Source organism: Macadamia integrifolia, chromosome 1 (assembly GCF_013358625.1).
Source record: "Macadamia integrifolia cultivar HAES 741 chromosome 1, SCU_Mint_v3, whole genome shotgun sequence".
Taxonomy (NCBI): domain Eukaryota; kingdom Viridiplantae; phylum Streptophyta; class Magnoliopsida; order Proteales; family Proteaceae; genus Macadamia; species Macadamia integrifolia.
Window position 1 is genome coordinate 25,080,966 of NC_056557.1, and position 24,645 is coordinate 25,105,610.

The 24,645-nt window shown below is 38.6% G+C and overlaps 2 protein-coding genes across 3 annotated transcripts; one reads left to right on the top strand and one right to left on the bottom strand.

The window, feature by feature from the left end:
• The first annotated feature begins 388 nt into the window (after nucleotides 1-388).
• Nucleotides 389-10,116, top strand: LOC122082156 (protein argonaute 1-like). Its single transcript, XM_042649639.1, has 22 exons — nucleotides 389-540; nucleotides 1,867-2,630; nucleotides 2,716-2,924; nucleotides 3,021-3,170; nucleotides 3,288-3,421; nucleotides 3,690-3,799; nucleotides 4,060-4,166; nucleotides 4,298-4,436; nucleotides 4,519-4,635; nucleotides 4,917-5,024; nucleotides 5,132-5,203; nucleotides 7,285-7,407; nucleotides 7,519-7,684; nucleotides 7,784-8,043; nucleotides 8,186-8,328; nucleotides 8,468-8,530; nucleotides 8,601-8,664; nucleotides 8,888-9,023; nucleotides 9,133-9,206; nucleotides 9,318-9,412; nucleotides 9,527-9,558; nucleotides 9,727-10,116. The coding sequence occupies exons 2-22, from the start codon at nucleotides 1,875-1,877 to the stop codon at nucleotides 9,942-9,944; spliced, it is 3,276 nt and encodes a 1,091-aa protein (XP_042505573.1). The 5' UTR covers nucleotides 389-540; nucleotides 1,867-1,874; the 3' UTR covers nucleotides 9,945-10,116.
• Nucleotides 10,117-18,062: 7,946 nt separating this feature from the next.
• LOC122074938 (sucrose synthase 7-like) lies at nucleotides 18,063-23,172 on the bottom strand. 2 transcript variants are annotated; one of them, XM_042639932.1, is made up of 16 exons: nucleotides 22,901-23,172; nucleotides 22,662-22,794; nucleotides 22,418-22,572; nucleotides 21,959-22,151; nucleotides 21,745-21,863; nucleotides 21,428-21,644; nucleotides 21,250-21,345; nucleotides 20,998-21,171; nucleotides 20,777-20,893; nucleotides 20,527-20,693; nucleotides 20,028-20,252; nucleotides 19,187-19,753; nucleotides 18,944-19,082; nucleotides 18,745-18,839; nucleotides 18,540-18,563; nucleotides 18,063-18,414 (listed from the first exon to the last, which is right to left on the bottom strand). In XM_042639932.1, the coding sequence occupies exons 1-16, from the start codon at nucleotides 22,999-23,001 to the stop codon at nucleotides 18,372-18,374; spliced, it is 2,565 nt and encodes an 854-aa protein (XP_042495866.1). In that variant the 5' UTR covers nucleotides 23,002-23,172; the 3' UTR covers nucleotides 18,063-18,371. The 2 variants fall into 2 exon arrangements, with proteins under 2 accessions (XP_042495866.1, XP_042495871.1); XM_042639937.1 differs by having other exon boundaries at nucleotides 18,063-18,451; nucleotides 22,901-23,170.
• Between the last annotated feature and the right edge of the window lie 1,473 nt (nucleotides 23,173-24,645).

The following is a 24,645-nucleotide window of genomic DNA, read 5'->3' on the forward strand; positions in this document are numbered from 1 at the left end:
AGAGTCTTCCAGAAAAAAAATTACTTAAATCGATAAAACCCCAAAAATTTAGCTTCCACTAATCATGTTTAACAACGTAATTAATTAATGGCCGTTAACGAGGAAAGAGCAAAAGCCTTATCTTCCTCATATCGAGACCAATCGTGGGCTTGTGCCCAATCATGTAAGAGTTGCCTCGTTACAACTAAAAACCCTACTATTGAAATGCCATAAGCTACGTGTCAAGACGCATCAGCAACATACCCCACCAAATGGCCACATCATCCACCTAACCAGTAAAGGCCTCCTTCTATGACACGTTCGTCGCCACGTCAGTTAGAGAGAGAGAGAGAGAGACAGAGAAAGAGTAGTGAGGGTTGTCGTTTTCGGAAGCTATCCCCTATAAATAGGGAGAGCCGAGAAAGGGCCAGCACTGTTGAGTTCTGTGTTTTTTATTTTACTCTCTCTTCTCGTTTCGTCTTCGTGGCCAGACCAGTCTCTGCGAAGGAAAGTGGAAATCCTTCTTGTGAAGGAAAAGCGGTATCGGAAGTGGTTTTTGAGGTAAACACAGTGGTTTTCTTGCTCTTTTAGTGGTTTTCTCCTGTTTTTCATCTGACGGGAAAGTGTTCTTCTCTGGTGTATTACGATCTTTGCTTTGTCTTCACTTTTTCTCTCTTGATCTGCGATGACGCTTTGAAGAGTATCGTGTTTTTTGGTTTTCTGAGATTGTCTGGTTTCGATCTCTGTTCTCGTTACTCCATTTTGTTTTTTCTAGTTACGAGGAGTATTTTTTTACTATCCTTTTTAGTATTTTTGTTTTGATGTTGTTAGGTTATTGGTCATCGATTGTTAGGGTTTTAGAGTTGTTTTGCTGTTATTTTGTTTAGACTGTTGTTGTGGATCATTTGTTTTGGTCTGAGTATGTAGATGCATGAGTTTTTTTAGTTTTCGTCTCATTTTTGTTATATATAGAGTTTCGGATTTTGATTTTGTGGGAATAGGGGCAACAGATGTAGTTTTACGACGTGTTCCCTCTTAGATTGTTGATATGATGGGGGAACGATTTAGCGGTAGATGTGATCGGATTTCTGATGGATGAACTATCTGCATTTTGATCTTGCTGATGGTACTTTATCGAGTTCTTAGTATTGTCGCATGGAGTTTTTGTGCATTTTGACTGGTGTTTATCCTGTTATTTGACGCTAAGGACACAGACGATTTCTAGATTTTCCGCTCTATGAACTCCTGTTCGCTGGTGGAATTTATGTAACATCGAACGTTTTAGGGTTTTTTTCCGATTACTCCTTCTGTATGTAGCATATATGTGTTGCATTGATATGGTACTGGAAATGTTAGAGTCGTATGTTTCTATCTTGGGTGCCTTAGGTGCCCGGACTGATCTGGTCTGGAGTAGGCCCTGCTTGTAAATTTTTCATGGTCAGGCAGTGAGCTGATGCATTTATTTGACGTTCTACTAGGTTTCAGATAACTTTCTGACTTGCTGGTTGATTCGCCTCTTTTCTTTGTCTATTCCCATGCCTTTTCTGTATCTGGTTGACTTCCATCTTCCCTCCATTGTGTTGTGCGTTATTAGATTATGTGAGATGGGTTATTTAGCTTTAATTGATGTGAGTGTTTTTCGTTTGAATTTGCTGGTTTCCTAGGCTGAGGTTTGGTATTACTGTGGATCTGGCAGTCACTTTTGGTGCTTTTGTGATGAGCCAAGTGATGGATGGCTGATAGTTATATGTTTGCTCAATTTTAAGGTTCCCTAATGTATGTTTCTGATTTTTTAGTAGTAGAATTCGGTTGTATCTTGTATATTGCATCCTGAGTATGCTGTGTTCATTTGACATATTTCTGAAACTTTCTGTGGCTGTTGGGTAGTTATCATCATGGTCAGAAAGAGGAGAACTGACCCTCCTGGCAGCAGTGGGGAGGGTTCAGAATCACAAGATACTGGTGCTGGCCGTGGTGCCCAGCGCCCAACAGAGAGAGCTCCTACTGCTCAACAGGGAGGTGGGGGAAGGGGCCCAGCCCCCCAACCTCAGCAACAACCACAGCAAGGAGGTCGTGGAGGATACGGAGGTGGATATCCTCCTCAGGGACGTGGCGGGTCCCAGCCAAGGGGTGGAATGGCACCTCAGCAGTATGGTGCTCCCCCTGAATATCAAGGTCGGGGAGGCCAGCCACGTGGAATGCCACCTCAACAGCCTATGGGTACCCCCCCTGAATCTGGAGTGAGGCGCCGAGGTGGTGGCAGTATGACTGGTGGTCGTGGGGGAGGGCCTACTTCTGGTGGCCAATCTAGGCCACCAATTCCCGAGCTGCACCAAGCAACCCAGGCTCCGTATCAAGCCATGGTGAGCCCCCAACCTGTACAATCTGGAAAACCAGACCAGTCATACTCTCAAGCCAGTTCTTCATCTCAGCCACCTGAGCCAAGCACTGGACAGGTGATACATCAGCTTGAGCTGCTTTCTGTACAGTCTGAAGGGGCACCAACACAGGCAATTCAGCCTATTCCCCCATCCAGCAAATCTATGCGGTTTCCTCTCCGCCCTGGCAAGGGCAGCACTGGGACGAAGTGTATAGTCAAGGCAAACCATTTCTTTGCTGAGCTTCCAGATAAGGATCTGCACCAATATGACGTGAGTTAATAACCTCAAACCTTCGTTTGTCGATAGCTGCTTAACTATATGTTGGTTATGTTGACCATACATCTGCTTTGACTAGGTTTCAATTACGCCGGAAGTAACTTCACGGGGTGTGAACCGGGCTGTGATGGAGCAACTGGTGAGATTATATAGAGAGTCACACTTGGGAAGGAGACTTCCTGCTTATGATGGAAGGAAGAGCCTTTATACTGCTGGACCTTTACCTTTTACTTCAAGAGAGTTCTCAATAACTTTGGTTGATGAGGATGATGGCACGGGTGCTCCCAGGTCTTGCCAAGATGCATCTGTCCTCTCTTTCACCGTTTCTCATGCTCTCAATTTCATCTGGGCTGATTTTGTGTGATATTTTCTGTCTTGACATAGGAGGGAGCGGCCGTTCAGAGTTGTCATCAAAATGGCTGCGCGTGCGGATCTTCATCATTTAGGCTTGTTTCTGCAGGGGAAGCAGGCAGATGCACCCCAAGAAGCTCTTCAGGTCCTTGACATTGTTCTTCGTGAGCTGCCTACTGCAAGGTACTTTTGATGATATTTCCACATTTCTGTGCATGGTGTTTCGAGTTATACTGTAAACTTGGATTTTTTTTTTTTTTGGTCAGAGAATTTAAATATTATTTGTTATTTTGTATGTAGGTACTCTCCAGTGGGCCGATCATTTTATTCCCCAGATCTAGGGAGAAGACAGCCACTTGGCGAGGGATTGGAAAGTTGGCGTGGTTTTTATCAGAGTATCCGGCCTACACAGATGGGCCTCTCACTGAATATCGGTAAGATATATTTAGCAAGAGCCAATGCCTGAATAGTTTAGGCTTTCACGTGTATTTTGTTTATGTAGTAAACTAAAGGCTTCTGTGCTGTCCTGTTTCATAAGTTAAAATTTTCACAATTTGGCAGTAAGTTTAATCAGCCCGCTATTGCCATTGCTTCGTCTGAACTTCAATGATTTATTCAAATTGAGTAATTTTAGTTAACTGAATTGTGAGCCAGATGCTTGTGCCCCTCATAATTGAAGTCTTACTTCTTGTGATGTTGCAGATATGTCTTCCACTGCTTTCATTGAGCCCCTGCCTGTCATTGACTTTGTAACTCAATTACTGAATAGAGATGTTCTTGCTAGACCCTTATCTGATGCTGATCGTGTAAAGGTCAGTTTCTGTCCGTCTAGGTCTTGACAGGGACTCAATTAGTTTGTGTTTGTTTTGTGTCTCATTGAGGTAAACTATTTGAATTTTTCTGTGGAGCCATCTTGTTATTTCCTGTCTTAAACTTATTTTTGGGGGACCCTTTTCTTGTTCTAATTTTGATATCAAACATAACGAATTAAGGTATTTCAACTAATCAGTCATGCCTTCTGCCTGTATTGAAAGTTCTTATTTTATCTGGTGTGATTGTATATTGCTAACAGATCAAGAAAGCTCTCAGAGGTGTGAAAGTTGAAGTTACTCATAGGGGAAATATGCGCAGAAAATACCGTATATCTGGTTTAACTTCGCAAGCAACAAGAGAGCTAACGTAAGTGTTGGATGTTTTTTTTGTCTATTATGTGTGCTTATCTTGTTATTTCCCCCTTTTTTTTGTGATATTGTTCATCCATGAATATGGTATCTCTAAATTGGTCGTTTCATTGTCTCCGTCCTTGACAGCTTCCCAGTTGATGATAGAGGAACAATGAAATCTGTCGTCCAATATTTCCAGGAGACATATGGGTTTGTCATTCAGCATACACAATGGCCATGTTTGCAAGTTGGGAACACTCAGAGGCCAAATTATCTGCCAATGGAGGTCAATTCATTTCACAACTATCGAGATATTTACATTATGTTGTCTCATTTTGCTTGGTTACCAATCATAATAATTGTTGCAGGTCTGCAAGATTGTAGAAGGCCAGAGATACTCCAAGAGGTTAAATGAAAGGCAGATTACGGCTCTGCTGAAAGTGACTTGTCAGCGTCCTCGTGAACGAGAACTAGATATTATGCAGGTGCATCACTGCTGCAAGTCTTTCTTGACTGCATTTCCCCCCTTTTTACTTTGTACCTTTAGCGTGCCCTAACAATTAAGCAATGAAGGAATGTTCCATAAATTGCTTTTCTCAAAATTTTTCATTTTTTTGATTTGTGTATTTTTTCTTTGTATTTTAATTGGTATTTTTAATTTGGTTTTTAGACATCTGTTCTCTGAGTCACCAAAGTCCTGTATGGGCTTCTGCGATTTTGCTGGTGTTTTATGCTTTAAAATTGGTCAAAATCTGATTCTTTTCAGACGGTTCATCACAATGCTTATCATGAGGATCCTTATGCAAAGGAGTTTGGGATCAAGATCAGTGAGAAACTTGCCCAAGTTGAAGCACGTATTCTTCCTCCACCATGGGTGAGTTGACTTTTCTAGTAGTTTTTCTATTCCACTGTTTTTTACAATTTTTCATAGAAATGTGATTAATGTTAGTGGCTCACAATTGCTGCCTATTGCTTCTACAGCTTAAATACCATGACACTGGAAGGGAGAAGGATTGCCTTCCGCAAGTTGGCCAATGGAATATGATGAATAAGGTATGTTTAGTTGAAAGTTGAGAGAGCTGCAAATTCTTTCGTGCCAGTTGAATTTACTTGTCAACCTGGTCCTCTTTTTGTTTATTTTCAGTGTTGTTGGGATGCAGCACATTAATTATGTGCAAAATGGACAATACTTGTTCCATTGTTTGTTTGCAAGTATGGATATGGTCTACCTTCAAATGTCTGCTTTCCAAACACAGAGTTCAAAGTTACAGTTGGTATTATATTATTTAGAAATATAACAAGTGATAAGTGATCATGTAGAAGGGTCGTGTACTATTTTGATGATATGTTATTTATGGTTGCTGGTGATTTAGGCCGTCAAAGGTCTGGAGGAATGAATTTCTAAAATACTATGTCATAGTTCAATGGCTTATCTGGATAATTCGAGTGATTAGCACAGCTAACCTAGCCATAGGTGAGGGAAGGAAACCTTTGGTAGTAGTTAGTTGTCATTATTTTTCATTTGATATGTGAGAGCAACTACCTGTGTGGATTGTTTCTAACTATCAAACAAGCAGGATTCTAACAAATTGAACCTAATTTAGCAGTTGGCATCAAGCAATTCCTTGCATACTCTGAATACTTCTCTACCCATGGTTAGGACCCGAGTAACTGAACCTCATTGCTAGGAATTGTGGCACTGACATTATCAAGTATTGTACTTCATATATTTACTTCTTGGGCATGGTGTTTTTTACATTTTTAAAGATTCACAGGGATAGTATCAAGTGGTCTTGGATGTCCTGGGGGTTATGTAGTCCTATTATCTTATTTGTACGTGCTCATTGTGGCATATGGGTGAATCTTTTTATACTGAATAATTATTGGAGATTATAGTTATACTTGCTCTTATGAACTGGCACAAACAGCTTTGGCTTGCATTGTTAGCTAGGGTCAGTTCCAATATATGGTAATGAATTGAGGATGAAATCTTTTACTGGGGCTTCTCTTCATAGGAAGTTTTTGGTTTGAGGGTTTTATGTATGCAAACTGTGATATAAATATGGGAAAGGTTCTCTGAGCTGCTGGGGTTGGGTACGCCAGCACCTGTGTGTGTGTCTCTCTCTTCCTCGTATGAAATGACTTTGCTGCCCTCCAATGTATGATACTATTTTACTGCACCTCAGTTGTGTGCTTTCTCAGAGAACACTCTCTATCGTTAAATAACTACATTTAAAAATTTGATTCAACGTTAGTATTCTGTTTTTGGTAACACCTGTTTTTGGTAACACCGGAAAGGGACTTGTATGTAACTATTGAGGGTTTTATGTATGCAAACTGTGATATAAATATGGGAAAGGTTCTCTGAGTCGCTGGGGTTGGGTATGCCTGCACCTTTGTGTGTGTCTCTCTCTTCCTTGTATGAAATGACTTTGCTGCCCTCCAATGTATGATACTATTTTACTGCACCTCAGTTGTGCGCTTTCTCAGAGAACACTCTCTATAGTTAAATAACTACATTTAAAAATTTGATTCAATGTTAGTATTTTGTTTTTGGTAACACCAGAAAGGGATTTGTATGTAACTATCGATGTGTGTAGACTTGTGTCGTAAAAAATAAAACCCTATGTAGAAAAATGTCATTAGTATCTGAAATATTAGAGATTTTTATGGAATAAATTGTCTCTTCTGTTAGAGTTTGTTACCTTGTGAAATATTGGTGTTGAAGGATTGTCATAAATAAAGTACATTTTGGATGCGGCTGCTTCACCCATATTTGAGTACCCAGGTAATAGGAACTATACAGCATTGTAGCTTCTTTTGTCAGCTGAGGCCTTGAAATCCTATTTTGATTCTGCTGATGTGCAATATTGTTGGCCGAAGGCTGTAAGCTGGCATGGCAACCTTTTTGAACAAGGATCTCAATCTCATATTCTCAATTGTTTTTCTTTGTAAAGTTTATCAATTTTTTTGCTGGAATGAGTCTGGGTAGATAGATTAGTTATTTATTATTATTATTTATTAGTTTCCTCATCCCTTAGTATTTGTCATGTATTGATGAATGTCTTTTATACAAGTAATGCTGCATGAACCATTTCTTATAATCCTTATTTCCCATTCTCTTTTTTTGGCAGAAAATGGTTAATGGAGGAACCGTGAACAATTGGATATGTATAAACTTCTCGCGCAATGTGCAAGAAAGTGTTGCCCGTGGGTTTTGTAATGAGCTTGCTCAAATGTGCCACATTTCAGGGATGGTATGAATTGAAAAATTTGTTGGCATTTGGTGGAGTATGTGTCAAACAACAGTTTCTTCATTTGGTTCCTTTTTTGACCAATAATCTCTGTTTTCTATTCTTTTGTTCCAGGTGTTTAATCCTGAACCAGTTCTTCCACCCTACAACGCACGTCCTGATCAGGTTGAGAGAGCCTTGAAGACTAGGTACCACGATTGCATGACAAAACTCCGGCCACAAGGAAGGGAACTTGACTTATTGATTGTTATCTTGCCTGATAATAATGGTTCTCTGTATGGTATAGAGATCCTGCCGTTAACTCCTCTTTCTTTTTTTTTTTTTTGGTTGCAGTGTTTGAAGGATTCATTTTTCTGCATTCTTTATTGTTTTCTCTTAGGTGATCTGAAGCGAATCTGTGAGACCGACCTTGGACTTGTTTCCCAGTGTTGTTTGACTAAGCATGTATTTAAGATGAGCAAGCAATACCTGGCAAATGTTTCTTTAAAGATAAATGTCAAGGTTGGGGGAAGAAATACAGTGCTTATTGATGCTCTGTCGAGGCGTATACCTCTGGTCAGTGACCGACCGACCATCATCTTTGGTGCAGATGTGACACATCCCCATCCTGGGGAGGACTCGAGCCCATCCATTGCAGCTGTAATATATTTTATTTCTTTTATAATTTCAAAAATTATTTTCTTATTTTCTGATGAATGTGTAGGCATTTAGTTTTATCCAGTTTTTATTTGTTCTGGTTGTAATTATAATTTAATAATTTTGTTTACATTTTCTGCACCAGGTTGTAGCTTCTCAAGATTGGCCGGAAATTACAAAGTATGCAGGTCTAGTTAGTGCCCAAGCTCATCGCCAGGAATTGATTCAAGATCTGTTTAAAGTCTGGCAAGACCCTGTTAGAGGAACGGTGTCGGGTGGCATGATCAAGTATGTAACTTCCTTCTAAGTGGATGTAATTATTTTGCACTGCTGTCTTAAAATGGCCACACATAATGGGCTTATGAAGTTGGACAATCATTCCTCTGGGGGAGGGCATTCTGAAGTAGTTTGATTCTTGTATTTCCAGGGAACTTCTAATTTCTTTCCGCAGAGCAACTGGCCAGAAACCTCAGCGGATTATATTTTATAGGTATTGCTTTCCTCGATATTCTTCGTTGTTTGTATCCTATGCAAGCCTGACTAATGATTTCTTTGTGCAGGGATGGAGTTAGTGAAGGCCAATTCTATCAGGTCTTGCTGTATGAACTGGATGCAATCCGTAAGGTAAACTGCTTTTGTTTATCCGGAGATGTTCCAAAATTAGTGATAGCTTTAGAACCTACACCTTCCATTACTGCTAACATTGTGCCAGTTGGACACAGGTCCATTACCTAGTTGTAGATTTTTGAGTTCAGCATGAATTTAGCTCTTTTCATATTTATTGTCTCTCTGAGTGGGCTCCACTAAATACCCTATGCTCCTCCAATTATGAAATCCACACTTTCAGGCATGCGCCTCTTTGGAGCCGAATTATCAGCCTCCTGTTACTTTTGTTGTTGTTCAAAAGCGTCACCATACCAGGTTGTTTGCAAACAACCATCATGAACGAAATGCTGTTGACAGGAGTGGTAACATTTTACCTGGTAAGTTGTTGCACGAGACCACTGCATTGCATATTTTAGTATATTCTGATTATTTCTTACACTAGTCTCTTCATGATCTAAAATCTCCTTTAATGTGTGAATTTGACAGGTACTGTCGTTGACTCCAAGATCTGCCACCCAACTGAGTTTGACTTCTACTTGTGCAGCCATGCTGGTATCCAGGTAAAATTAACAAGAGTTATACCTACTGCCTTTCAGTTTTTGAGGTTTCCATTTTTTGTATCAATCTGTCGTTCAGAGTGATTTACTGTGATATTCCAACTCCACACACAGGGTACAAGCCGGCCGGCTCACTATCACGTCCTATGGGATGAGAACAAGTTCACTGCTGATGGGCTGCAGTCTCTCACAAACAACCTGTGTTACACGTATGACACAACCTAAACTCTTCTATCTTCTCATTCTCCAAATAAATACAACATTAAAGTATGCCTTAATATTTTAATTGTATGTTTGACATGATCTCATTACTGGTGGTGCAGATACGCGAGGTGTACCCGTTCGGTGTCCATCGGTTAGTTCCCGCTTACATGTCTCATCTTTATGTTTGCTTACAATATGTTGTGGTTCTACTATGTTATGTGCTTTGTCAAAGTTGGATTTGCGTGCTAGGGGTTATGACTGGTTTTGTTTTTTGATGACTGACTGACTTGTGTTTGCATGTATGAATTTGATGGAGCAGTTCCGCCGGCATATTATGCACATCTGGCTGCATTCCGAGCACGTTTCTATATGGAACCAGAGACATCAGATAGTGGATCAATGACAAGTGGTGCAGCGGCAGCACGTGCAGGTGCAGGAAGTGGGGGCCGTAGCACGCGTATCACAGGTGCTAATGCTGCCGTCCGACCACTCCCTGCTCTCAAGGACAATGTGAAGAGGGTTATGTTTTATTGCTAGGTGATGAATGATACCTGTGGCAACTTTTTGTTGAAGAAACACGAATTTCACCAGTGCTTGATGTAGTTAGTGTGTGTGATCTTATCTGGAGGATGCGTATGAATTCCAAAAGTACAAAAAAATTGTTTGGTTTTTTATGATCAAATTTTATGATATTGGAGACTTGTCCGCATTTAGATGGTGCCACATGCCAATTTTTGGCTTCAGCAGCTTATAACATTTTAAACTTTCATTCATGCCTGTGGTTAATTTTTTAGAAATCTCCCAAGATTGTGAAAAACAACTCGGGAGTCTTTCTAACTACAAATAAGCTTAAACTTCTTGTGTGGGTAAAGACCCTTGGGCTCTATATGATGCCTATCTGATATCCTTGTGTTTGCTTTTTGGGCTGATCAAATATTACTTTGTGCTGTAAGACAGCATGTGCTTGTGCCAAGAGGCCCAAGAGACAGTGGTTGCGTAAGGATCACGCTGTATTTCCAGCTGTTGGATCATTTTTGTTTCATTTATTTTGTCCGAATCCGAACAAAGGTATCTTTCCATTCAGTTGGATCTCTTTTGTCTCATTTATTCTGTCAGAATCCGAACAATGGCGAGGTTAACATTCTATGCATTCTCTAGCTGCATTGGCTGTGGCTCTTGTTCTGTTAGACGCTTGTGCGAGTTTTTTCATTGGCATTGGCTGCGGCTGATGGTGTGTATGTGTGTTAGCGGTAGCAGTCTATGCATTCTCTCGCTTTTACTAGTTGGTACTTTTCCTAAATATATCAAGGATTGTGAGAAAACTTGATAAAAAGGGTAAGCCTAGGCCTAGCAATGTAAATTTTAACTTTAGCAGCGAGGGCTTATAACAAACCAAGAATTAATCAATACGGAACGGGCCAGCCCAGCATTACATTTAAGCAACGGATTAATCTTTTTCTAAAATGGATTGAAATGATAAAAAATAGAATGGAAAAGACGGAAGGAAAGTGGATATATTTCAAACTGAAATGCCTATGTGAAGATAATGTTTTGGCTTATTTGACAGCATTTATTTTGTTAGAAATGTAAAGTAATTTCTTAGAAATCAATGATTAAGTTTTTTGTGTCTTAAATAGTTCTAGTCTTCTAGGTAGGAAAAAGTTGGGTACACCGTTGGTTTACCCTCTGCCCCTTTTATTTGATGCTTTGTCTTGCACTTTCATTGGTGCTACCTGCTAACTTACCACATATGGACGGTATGAAGGAATATGAAAAGATACGGAAAGGCATATAAAAAATGAGTTTGAGTTGGAATGACAAAGGATCTTAATTTGTTAGCATATGAATAAGGGGTGCATAATTCACTTTTTATTCTATTATTGGATAGGAAGAGAGAATGCTATTCGATAGCATACACACACACTAGTGCCTATGGCCAATGGGAGTGTGCACAAACATCTTCAATGCGAGGCAATATGGTCTTTTCACACTCATTATATCTTGACGTAGGTACACGCTATCAGGTAGCTCTTTCTTTCTTCCTATTGAATATTTTGTATCTTGTAGGCTACAAGCCAATGATAGAATATTGACGAAGGATCACCATATTTAGGGAGGTTTAGGCCATCAACATGTGCTTAATATTAATTTTTTTTTATCTATTTATTTATTTTTTTCACATTCTTGTCCAATGCCCTTCCCATTGGAGTATTGAGCTCCTTTATCTTCACATTTTTCTTTTCTTTTGGGGGTGGGTTTAAATTTTTAACTTCTTTTTTTCAAATGTGTCTGTTTAAATGACACCTATATTGTGATATTTAGACCTTGATACATTATTTTAATTGCCTCTTGATTTAAAAAATAATTTGAAAATAAGATCATTATGTCATTTTTTAAAACCGTCAACTTCTTGCTCATAAATAAAATAAAAAGAATAATTTTATCTTCATTGAAAACAAAAGCATGTCATACTAAAAAGGCAAAATAGTAACTTACAATTTTTTATTTTAATTAATTAATTAATTTATTTATTTGAATAATGGAGGGTGTCCCATGTCCTTTCCGATGGGAATAGTTCTCCCTCCCCTCACCCCCACCCCCACCCCCACCCCCATGATAGGAAGACTGTTTGGTTATTTTGTAACTAATAGATTAATCGTATGAACTTGATTGAGAAAACTAGAGGTTTAAACCATGAAAAGGGAAGTAGGGAACACAAGATGTCTCAAATCCAAGAATTGAAGAACTTGTGAGTTGCGGCTTCGGCTTCTACCCTTCGAGTTCGGCGGTTTAGCTTTGTGTCTCAAATCCATTTCATTCCAATCGCTTTTACTCAGGGTTATCTTTTTGGAAGTGATATACCGGTTTTGTATTTAATTGTTATACATATTAATCGGATTGGTTTAAATGGTTCGATTTAAATAGTTTCAATTAGGTTTGAAACCAATGGGTTTCGCGGTTAAAACCAACTCGACTCGTTTAGCTAATCGGCCTGAAACTTGAAACCATAACCGCACCATTTACTAAACGGTTTTGAGGTTTCGGTGTAAACGGATCGGTTCAATTTTGATAAACGGTTTCGGTTACAAATTCACATCCTTATGTTTAGGTGTACGACAATCTTTCACAAGAAATTGAATAATGTTATCTATTTCCTTATTTTTCATCTTAGGGTACAAGAAGATAATATATTTTTGCAAGAGATTTGAAGATTAAATATGAGACCGAAATTGGCATGATCTCATATAATATGATTCTTAATGTTCTAAATGCACCATTCTTTATATATATATATCTATCTATATATATATATATATTATATTATATTTATTATTTATTATTATTATTATTTTTATAGAACACCATTCTTTATATCAATTGCGTCCACGTTGTGGCTTCTCAAGATTAACCAATATTTATAAAATATACTTAGTCTTGTTTCTTCTTAGACTCTTTATGAAGACAGTGAAGTACTTTCATACCTAAAAAATAATGAGCTGGACCAAATTGTTTCACATTGAACAAATTTCCAAGAGAATAAATGAGACGCTGAAAAAAGACTCTAGATTTTTCAGTAACAAAAATATCAACATAGAGTAATAAGAGTATAATGGCAAAGTAGAGTGCCAAACAGATATAGATGAAATTTTTCTAGGGGTGGTGTAAATAGGGCTGGGGGTTGGGTTGAATTTTTTTAAACCCCAGCCCAACCCCAAGGTCTCTTAACTCAGTTGAGGCCTAGCCTAGCCCAGCCCAGCCCTAGGTTGTGCGTTAAGGGTGTCAATCGGTATGGTACAAGGTACATATATTTGATACCATATCGAATAGTGATTCGATACAAGAACTTCATACCAACATCATACCAAATTTGTTTATTTTGGTATTTGGTACTGTTTTTTTTTTTCCGCTAACGACAGGTATCTAGGCCTTTGGCCTGACTAATCCCGCGGGCCCATACTGACCTCACAACCGCATGGACTGGGTCATACCGGGGTTGAATGAGAACCATTCAACTTTCACTGAAAGCAGTGAAGAGCAATAAACACCCCCGTGTGAGTGGCTCAAGGTGTGCCTAGTGAGAGTCGAACTCAGGACGTCCAAGCTTACAGCTCATATCCCAATATCGATACCATATCGAATAGTATCTCAGTACTATAGGAACTTCATTACCATATCGAATTGATTTGGTATGGTATTGGTTTCGATTCTCCGTTTTTGGTACAGGTTGACACCCTTAGGTTGTGCTAGAATATCTTAATCTAGGTCTAACTCAGACTGGTCAATTGTTCGGGCTGGTCTTCATTGACCTGATCATAAATCATAATCAGGGAATGATGTGTAGTGGTGAATTGAAAATGTTTGTGGATTAATAAAAATATAGGTGTGATGATGTGGTGCTATAAATTATAATTAATTTGGCATGTCAACAGTGATACTTATTTTTCTATACATAAATTGAGATAGACATAGTGAATATATGATCTGGTTGCATCAGTCTGAGCGCAGCCCAAACCGCTCTGTAAGTTGAACAATTCAGTCCAAGCCCTGTCCGAGCTCAATGAGAGCTCGGTTGGGTTCAGGTTGATTGGGTTTTTTTTACACCCTTAAATTTTTGCACACATCGAGTTACACACATAATGGGGATCCATAGAGTCATGAAAATCAGGAGGCTGTCACATATAAGCCTTTTTTTTTTTCCCTTTCAAATGATCGAAGAAAGTATTTTTCATGTCAAGTTGATGAACCAGCCAATCACGAAAACCTAAGCAAAGAAGACCCAGATAGAGATTGGCTTAGCAAAGGGATCAACAAAATCTATAACCAAATTTTTGTGAACAACCCACAGCAACAAGTTGTGCTTCATAACGCTCAATGGAGCCATTTGCCTTTCACATTTCTCATTCATGTTCCTTGGTTTTACATATGAAATAAGAGAATATAAGTTGATCAATAGCAAGGAACCACAGGGGTAGCCGAGTTGGCAAGGGGCCTTCATCTCGGGGAGTGTGTGGTTATGAGTTTGATTTCTTTTACTGTCCTGGGGCAACTCACACGGGGTGTTTAGTGTTTTTCATTGCTTCCAATGGAATGGTTCTCATTCAATCTCAGTATGACCGGATTCATATGATTGTGAAGTCAGCATGAACCCCTGGGACTAGTCAAACTGAAGTCCAGTATACCCGTATCTAGCAAAAAAAAAAAAAAAAACATGATCCTTCTGAGTCTCATGCATATCAGAAAAATACAAGGACTGAGTAGTATAGATAACCATTATAAGTAATAATACAAGGGCTAGTCACCATAAATCAACATGAAGGAGAAGTTTGTATAGATAATAAATCAAAAGGTAACTTATTTTTTCCTTTCCTGATAAACAACTACAATCTTGCTAATTAAAAGTCCTATTGCCAAAAAATTTAGAACATTTCCACTTCTGAAGAAATCCAAGAAACTTGTGATTGGTACAAACCCTAACCGATTTTGTCTGTTTGATCTACTCGAGCAAGAGTGATGTGGGTAAAGTCCTTTGATCACAAAACCAAAGGCATCACTCAAAAAACACTGATTGTCAATCCAGTTAATGTAATCATGACCACATCATAATTGGGTATAGGTTTACAAGCAGCTGCGAGTGAATCTGCAATAGACTTCACCTTTCTAAGATGGTCAAGCATGCTGAGATCCTCCTTAGATATTTCCACCAACTGCTTCTTCAACTACAGGATATGTGGCTTTAACTGAGATTGATTAATCCTGTCCAGACCAATCTATGCTTCACGAAATTATTGAATTCCAATGATTTGAGCAATAAGAGGTTCAGAGAGAGTGGCTGTAACCAGCTTAGCATGAATTGATCAATACAGTACCACTGCACCCAATCTGGATTAGGACCAAGATCTCTTTACCAGAACAATCCTCAGTTATTGATCAGTATACTGCTTGGAGAAGAATGTGTTTTAGATAAATACTTAATTCTTACATTTAGTATTTGACCTGTCACAATATATTACTTCAGTAAAGAACTAGCCAACCAGCCAAACCCTCTCCTGAAACCAAATTCCCTTCATGGCCAAGGCTTGTGCTTTGCAATGTAGTTAATAAAGAGTACAGGTTTGGGTTAGGTTCTTATCCATTATGCATTTCAATCAACCCTATTTCATTTTGATCCGTCTCCCTTACATTTTCTTTCTCTTCAAACTGCCTACCCATGCTACACTTTTGCTCTGGTATGATGTGGTTCATGTCCTACTTTTGAAGGGTCCTAGGAGAGGTGGATTGGAGATGGAAACAGTCTTAATCTTTGGAATTCTTGCAGAAACTGGCTTAGATTAAATAATAAAAACTCACTAGAGGTGTAAATATTTGGCTGTTGTAATTTAAGATATTAGAGTGTTGTCAGGTATTATGTTGTGCATAACAGGAGACCCACTATTTATACTTATCCCTTACCTGAATCCAGGTTGATGATGCCCTACAGGGATGGTGTCGGCGAATGCCAATTTAATCATGTCTTAAAGTATGAACTGATTGTAGTCAAGAAGGTAATCACATATAATTCATCCACTCAGAACACAACTCTAGTATCCCCTTGCCCTTACACATTTGAATATCTACTTTGTGAGTTTTTTCCTTGGTTCACAGGGATGGGATGACACAGAGCCTATCCTTTCTTTGTCTCCCATAACTTTTGTGGTTGTTTAAAATGTCATCATACTTGATTTTTTCCCCTCAACCATAAAGATCCCAATCGGGTTGACAAGAGTGGAACCATTTTAATTACCTGGTAAAATGGCTGATTCTCTTACTAATATGGTGGAAGATATGGACCTAGACAGAGTTGAACAGCAGAGGTAAACTTATGTATCCAACCTAGGAAACTTGAAATAAGGATCCACTTTAGTGGTTTAAATTGCTCGAACATTACCCTTTGGAAGTTCTCATTTCTAATCAATTTCTGCGATTTTACATGTACCCTATGAACTAATGACATGCAGGAACTATGGTGAATTCAGTGATATCCCATCCTAAACAGTTTTGACTTTTATTTGGAAGCCATGTAAGCATTCAGGTAAGTCTTTCTTGTTTTTTGAAAGCTTTTATAATCTGGCTTATTACTTCGTAAAAAAATTTATGATGGTGGTTGTGGTGGTGAAGGGAACAAGCTGGCCAGCTCATTATCATGTCTTATGGGAATGATAATAAATTCCCAGCAGATGGAAACTCCAAATTCCTACAAACAGCCTATGCACATATATGCCTTTTCCTCTTGCAAAATTTTATTTTATTTTATTTTTTCTATTCTTTGTATCATTGAGTGGTGGAAATTGAACTAATCCATCCATTCTGTTCCTGTCCAGATATTTGAGGTTCATCCATACTGTATGGTACTCTCTCTCTCTCTCTCTCCCCCCCACCCCCCCCCCTTCTTTTCTCTGTGTAAATTACTTTTGTGCCAAACAAGAAATAGTTGTGCTGATGTTGCAAGTTTGTTGACATTGGCATCTGCATATTATCCCCATTTGCCTGCTTTTCAAGTACAAATTTTTACTTGGCTACAAATCATCAGATAGAGACTACTGAGGAACTCAGTACTACAGATATCCCTGTTATGGAACTCCCACATTTTTGTGACAAAATAAGGGCCACCATGTTCTATATCTGAAAAGCATCATTATTTTTTGGGAATTTCAGTGCTACAGATATATCCTTATTATGGGACTACTGTTAAGTTAGAAAATAGAAAATAAAGAGGATCTAGAATAAATATAAAATATGTATCTGAGCTTCCAAAATGACTAATTTTTTTCATAGGCTCATTACTCTAAGTTGACATTTTTTTTCTTCTTCTTTAAAATATGTATCTGAGCTTCCAACCTGTGGCAGCTGAATTTTTAGGTCAAAGATATTCATATGTTCCTGATGTTATTCCCTCTTCCATGTAGAAATTTTCAGCCTATAACACCTGGCACAGAGTCAATTTTTCAAATTTTATTTTGTTGAGAAATATTTTAGGGTTAGGGACACTACAAGCTGGGATTAGGCTGAATTTGACAAATGAACTGTACCTGCATTTGATTACTACTGCAACAGAATTGTGACCATAGAAAAACATTGGGAACAGATTAGCTTGGTTGAGTCACTTGGCCTATAGATTTATGTGGCCAGATATTTTCATGACTCTCTCTCTCTCTCTCTCTCTGTGTGTGTGTGTGTGTGTGTGTGTGTTGAGATATCAAGCTAGGCTCCCACTTGGACAAAACCTGAACTGGTTGCTCTAAACCTTGCATTTTACAGGGTTAGGTCTAAAACTGGTTATGATTTCTCAGTTTTGGACTGCTTTGTATCACCACATAGATTGACCATTGGGTCTATGTTTTAGGACACATGATACTTATCTGCACTTAATTGTGGATTCAAATTTTAATGGGTTAACAGATGGTCTGCCAGACATAAGGCTTGCAGTCAGTACTTAAAGTACCTGAGGCTTGTAAAAAGAGCCATGTTCTCTGTCATAGAAAATACAATTATTGCCACCACAACCACCTTGTCATCGTACTATCAGCAGTCCCTGAATCCAAAACAAACCACTTCCATGTAACTCGCTTGAACGTGTGTTTCCGGATGATGATCCACATTGGACGTATACATTCTTCATAGGTGTAAATAAACTTTGAAGTTAACATTTTATTGAATCCAATAGGGTACAAGTATATACATGAATTTGCTTCTTCTGGAGAAAGAGTCACAATTTAGGAAACCAAACATTTTCAACACAATTGAGGAATTTATTTGATCATCATCAGATCAACTCTCACTCTTTTTATCACATAAACACACCAAACAGATTTCAACAAATATATATTTTTATGATGTAAGAACTAAGAAGCACCCCTTACACCAGGTGGAATGAACACGATTGTCACTTGGGGTTGGAACCTGAGCTGCTTCACCTCTAAAACTTTATCACTCAGAAGAAGGCTCTTTTGAGTCGAAGCATGGTAGGATCCTAAGACCATTGCGATTCCGGAAATTAACCGAAAATCCTAGAAGTCAGTTGCATTGCCTCAATAAGTGATTACCCAGGAGAAGAGGAAAGGATTATGTACAAAGTAAATGGGGATGTGATCTTACCTTTGGAATCGGGATTGTGTACGCCTGATTTCAAAACCAAACGAGAAGATGTGCAATGGTTAGTATACAAATTTATAGATGAAGCTTCATGGGTAAAAAATTTTAATGTGGAGATACTAGTCATGTCTGTAAAGCACTAAAGCAGGTGGGCGAGGGCCTCGATGTTATAAAGACCTGCAAAATGGATTAGTTATCACATTAGTACCTTTGTGTTGGCTGCTTCTTTGTTGGCTGAGGTTTAGCTTCTGGCTTTGATGCTGGTTGTTGGGTTCCATCACTTGCAATGGATACATTCTTTGCCTGTATGGATGTCACATGTGAACATGCAAGTATTACTGAAACTGATCTTTTTGCATTTTTCCAATGATTTTTTATAGTACCCAAAACACAGATAGACAACTCACCAAGTTTTTGAATTGAAGATTATAGAACATTTGAATGTATCTTTGTTTAGCTTGTTTTTGTTCCTTGTTCAACTGCCTCCAGAAGCCATAGATGGATCCCATGTTCAACACTCTGGTGGCATAGATATTCCAAGTATAGCTTCAAACCACAAACATTAAAAAGATGAAAATATCAGAGAAGGAAAACATAATTTTAAACTAAAGATAAGTGAAGTTTCTCGAGGAACATGTGATTTTAGTTACCATTCATATATTCTCTGGAGACCTCCTGAGGATATTTTTTTCCAGTGTTCAGGATCCTCCTTGCACTTCTCAAAGAAATCAGCAATCTTATTGCTCGACTCATCTCCATGGTTGGGATCAACATGGAATCCTGAGACCCCATCCACAATGATTTCAGCTGGACCTCCTTGATTGGTTGCAAAGGTGGGTAACCCACAGTTCATTGCCTCAATGACTGTAAGGCCAAAAGCTTCATACAGAGCAGGCTGAACAAAAGCTCCCTTTGAGTCTGCAATACAACGGTACAACTCTCCGTTCCGTACTCTATCATTCTGAGCTGCTATCCATCTGATTTGACCCTTAAGTTGATACTTATCAATCAGGCTATGCATCTTTTTAATCTCAGCTATTTCTTCTCTGTCTTTTGATTTGGATGGATCAAAGAAGCCAGCGACGACGACAAGATTGACTAGATTCCTTAGCCTCTTATTCTTCCCATACCATTCCGTTAATCCTGTAATGTTCTTCACTGTATCGAGTCTCGCCATTGAAAAGATAATTGGTTTCTTCCTGTCTTCTAGAAATCCTCTGTTCAAACCAGAGTTCAGATCAGACATTAGAAATTTAGAGAAATAGTGCAAAGTAGTATTTCTCTTCAAAATGTACAAACATCATGCAAGTGAAGGCAGATGAATGTTGCATTACTTAAGTTGATCCTGGCATGTGTTTTGTCCTCAAGACACAAACTTTTTGATGTCACAGGATGGATTCAAGTAAGATATATGTGTGTTGTTTATCACAGAGTATGCCTCTCAATCAAGATACATGTTTGGAGTTAAATGAGTTGAAGTATGACACTAACAAGTGCTCATTGTTATCCTGTTTATTGTATAGGAGTTCTTCAATGGCAGGATGAAATGTGGTCAACCGTTTCTGTTTCTGTGTGTATGGGAAGTAGACAGATTGATCAGCACCAGGGGGAGCAATGTTGAACTTTGGATCAAAGACATTGATGCCTGAGACTACTCGGCACAGCCCTGGTAGCGTAAATGCAGCATGGCTTTCATACTGTCCTGTCCTGTCCTTGCTGCAGATAAAATGACACTTAAAAGTTAATTTTTCAGCAAATTTTCTCTAAACTCCACCAATTGTGCATGATTTTCGTAAGAACACCAAATTGGTGGAGTCAATGAAAGGCTTAATGATTTTCCAAGAAAAGATATTTACTCAAATAAAATTTCAGAAAATCTTTGAGTTTGATTGATTCAATTGAGTTCTTTGGAATTCTATGAACATTTACTTTGTAGGATCTCTGGCAAACATATTTAGACTTGAGTCTGAAATGTGGCATAGTGACTAACCTTCCTGCTATTTCTTGGTATGTGCTTGTGATGATGAAATCAGCAGAATTCATTGCTATCATGTCAGCTGTGAATTGGCATGAGAAGTGATACTTTGCATCTAGTTCTTTCCATTTGATATCCGAATCTTCATACTTTGTCTTCTCTAGAGCATGAGCAATGGTTCCCTAGGTTTAAAGTTCACCAAATCAGTAACAGTTAAAATTTGAGATCTACAAGTTGATTGGACTTGTAAATAATATGATCATACCTGAGTTATCCCAAGTTTGCTTGCCATGAGAGATGCTGCCAGGTTTCCATCAGTGTAGTTACCAATGATGAGGTCAGGTTTCCCATCCAAGTGATCAAAGATCTTGACAGTGGCATCCTGGGAATTTATAGAAGGTAATTGTGACTGATATGATCTATATTTATTTAAGAAAGAGATGCTGAAGAAAAAGAATGGATTCACCAATTTAACAGGGTACATGCCTGAGTAAACTTCTCAAGGTAGGGGTAGATGTCGAAACGGGAAACCCATTGGGGAAGGATACCACTTTCTGTCGTAAATGGAACTCGGAGAATGAAAGAATGTTTAGTATTTAAGATTGGCTCCAGCTCTTGATTGCACTTGGTTCCTCGAGCATCTGGTATAAGTCGTGTAACCTGTGCAAAATAAGCAATGCTGTAATCAACCTGAACTGGTTGTGATTAAGAAGTCATTTCAAAATAATTTCAGCGTACCACAAGAATTTGAGGCTTGACACTCAGCCCTTGCTTTTTAATTCTGAGGAGCAATTCATCCTCCAGTGCCTTTACTTGATCTAAAATGTAGACAACCTATTTAAAATGGCATAAACTGTCAGTTTCTTTTGTTGATGATGCAACCTATTTTCTATGAACTGATGGATTTGATTTATACCTGCCCGCCAGTATCAGGTAAGCCAAGGACATCTGCTTGGCCAAAGTAGCCATGGATAGAGAAGATTACGATATTGAATATCGTCGGAAGCCTACTGAAGAATTTCTCCATGTTTTGTGGGTCTGGTGCTTGGAGTACCTCTGAGAGTGATCTCATTGTCTCTCTAACAGTTTCTGCAGTATCACCCCATCCTTTCTCAAAACCCCACTCAGCAAACCTGAAAAAAATAAAAAAGGCAGTTTAAAGTCCTATCATTTGGATTTCTTCTTAATGTTTTTTTCAGTTTCTCATGATCAAACAAGATGTGAAGCAAAGACCTCTGCTCAAACTTCTGATATGGAGTGTCTTTGGGAAGTCCTGAAACATATACATCAGCTACGACCAATGCCGGTTCAAGTTTAGCAACAGTGTTGAGGTTATCATTTATCATAAGATTCTGCAAGTTTCAAACCAGAAGGAAATAGAACATGAATTTCAGACATTGTACCATGAGAAAAATCATTTTGTCTTCTGGTTTTATTGTTTCCATACTTCTCCTTGATAATTAAGAGCGAGTAAGAAGTCCACCAAAGGCTTTGCACTCTCGGCGCCCCCTGCCAACTTTGAAGTTATGAACTTAGAGACATAGTTGCGCCCATTACCGATAGAAGATGACAGGGTTACATGCGGAATAGAGTAGTCAAATGCTCCAAAATCCACTTCCAATGCATATTCATCAGTTGCCCTGCATATCAAAATTATTTATTCTTCATTCATACAACTACTAGAGAGAAAAATTATGAATTGTGGGGAGCATATGATATATGATGATAAATTCAGATGGTTTGAAAGAAATTCATGAGTTCCATGGATGATTTACTTCCACATTGATTAATTATCTAAGATTTTCATGTAAACTTAGCAAATTTTGTTGATTGATATTCATAGGTATCTTTCCAATAGTTCTGAATCAAGTTGAATCTTAACTTTCGAGGCATGGAGATGGCATACCATTTCTCGTCGCAGATAATTTCTTTATATTTCAAGAACTCTGCAGCAGTGATTCCATCTACTGAAAGATCTTCAGAGTTCACCTTAACAAACTCCCAATATCCGGGACTGGGTCTTACAGCAAATGCGACATGAGGAGGAACAACAGCTGCTTCCTGAAATATCCAAGAAATTGAATACATGTATTCATTAAGATTTTCTTAAAGCTGGAGAATTAAAGTAAAAAGGTAAAAGGAATGCAAACCTGAGTGGAACAGAGGATGTAGCCAAGTAAGCCTTCCAAAACCTTGGCTCTTTCAAGCTTGTCCTGGATTGATTTCTCCATTTCTTCCATTAAATTGCGGAGCTTCATTAACCTCCTCCCCTCTGATGTATACCTGTTATTGTAATTTCAAAATGTGAAAACTAGAGTTTTCTCATGAATAAAAATTTGGTTACAACGAAAGAGAGAAAGAGTTTGAAAGAAATCAAATCTTGACATACGCAGCGAAGCATCTCTTCATATGATACCGAGATTGTCTCAAGGCCTCAGGCATGCTATCAGCAATGGTATCAGATCGTTTGAAGCCAGACCCAGAAGCCATTGGATCAGAAAGTGTGAATCTGAAAAGCTCTGACAGGTAAAGGTTCTGAATTTAGGAAAGGCAGTTTGGTTCATCGAGATAAGGCGTGGATGAACAATTTATAGAGACTTGCTATTGGGTTTCAAGAAAAAATACCAATTGGAATCAAGAAACTCTGTTTGGCTTGAGATGGAGGAAGGAAGGATGTGAATGCTGTGGGGAAGAAGACAAAGCACATTCCTTGAATTGGTTTGGAAAGGAGGTAAAGAATAAAAACAAGAAAGGAAATCATCAGGGAAGGAAGTAGAGATTCCTGGGAAACTAAAAAAAATTGAAATGGCAGGAAAGGAATTTGTGGATTCTATCATTTCTGCGTCATTAGAAAAGTTTTTTATTTTTTATTCTTTCCTTCTTTGGTTTGCTTTGCTGACCGTTGCAAAGGGTTTTGTAATTTTAAAAACCCAAGACACTGTCCCCGCCAAAAGAAATGCATTCAAACAGGGCCCACTTTTGTCCACCAATAGTTGAAGGGATCCATGCGATGGTATCCTATAGGGTCAAGGCCCAAACCTTCTAAATTCCATCCCACTTCTAGGGTCTATTTTAGTAGGGGAGGGGGGCAGAGAGTCGAAAAGAATGCTCGTTGATCATGTGTCCTCTATGCCCATGCAAAGAGAGTGGCGAAATGATGTCTCGCCCTGTTGATACCCATGTACACCCCTTCACAGGCTCCTCTCACGCTGGCATAGAGGCCATGCGACTAGGAAGTGTTCTTTTCTCTTTTTTTATTTTTTATTTTTTTCAAAATGTGTTTTGGTGGATTATGTACAATCAACTCCTATTGGTGGATTAAGGCGTTTGAAATCCTTCACACAGTCGAGCCAATTCGTCCCTTGAGCCGGCCTAAATTGGACTACTACTTTTTAAAAATTTAGAATTTCTGATCAATTTGAATTCCATAAGTGGAAATTTGGACATTCAATGTGAAAATAAAATTTTTAGGCAAAATTTTTCTTCATTGGATGGTTGGAGGCTAACCGCTCTATCCTCAGGTTACCAAAAAAAATTGTATAATTGTTTTAGTTGTACTAGCATGATCTATTGGGAGGGTGAAAATATTTTTGGTTACATAGCCCTTGCACCCATATACAGAGAGATACAAAATTACCACCCCACCCTTGTGAATCAAAAAAATTGCATTCATGTTGATGTCCCTACGTTCACTCTTATTGGTCCCTACGCTGGTGCAAAGGCTACATGACCACTCTTGCCCATAATTTGATATAGTTGTAATTTAACGCAAGAATGTCATAAGGTTGGACTTCAAGATAAGGCTCACAATGTTCCAGCCCATGAAAGTGGTGACAAACTAGCAGCCACTCTAGGATCAAGTTGATTTTGTTGACGGAAGGATTTTTGAGGTGCGCTTGAAATGAGTTTCAGCATTGATTGTGGATTAATGAAGGAAAGATTGGGTAAATTGTGGATTTTGTTAGGGGAGGTTGGCAAGACCCATTTTGAATATGATGTGATAAGTGAGAGAGAGAGAGAGAGAGAGAGAGAGAGAGCATTAGCTTCTCATACGATCTTGATCCACATACATGGAATCCACCACTGTTAATTATAGATTCCAGTTAAATTCTATGTATGTGGATCAGGATTGTT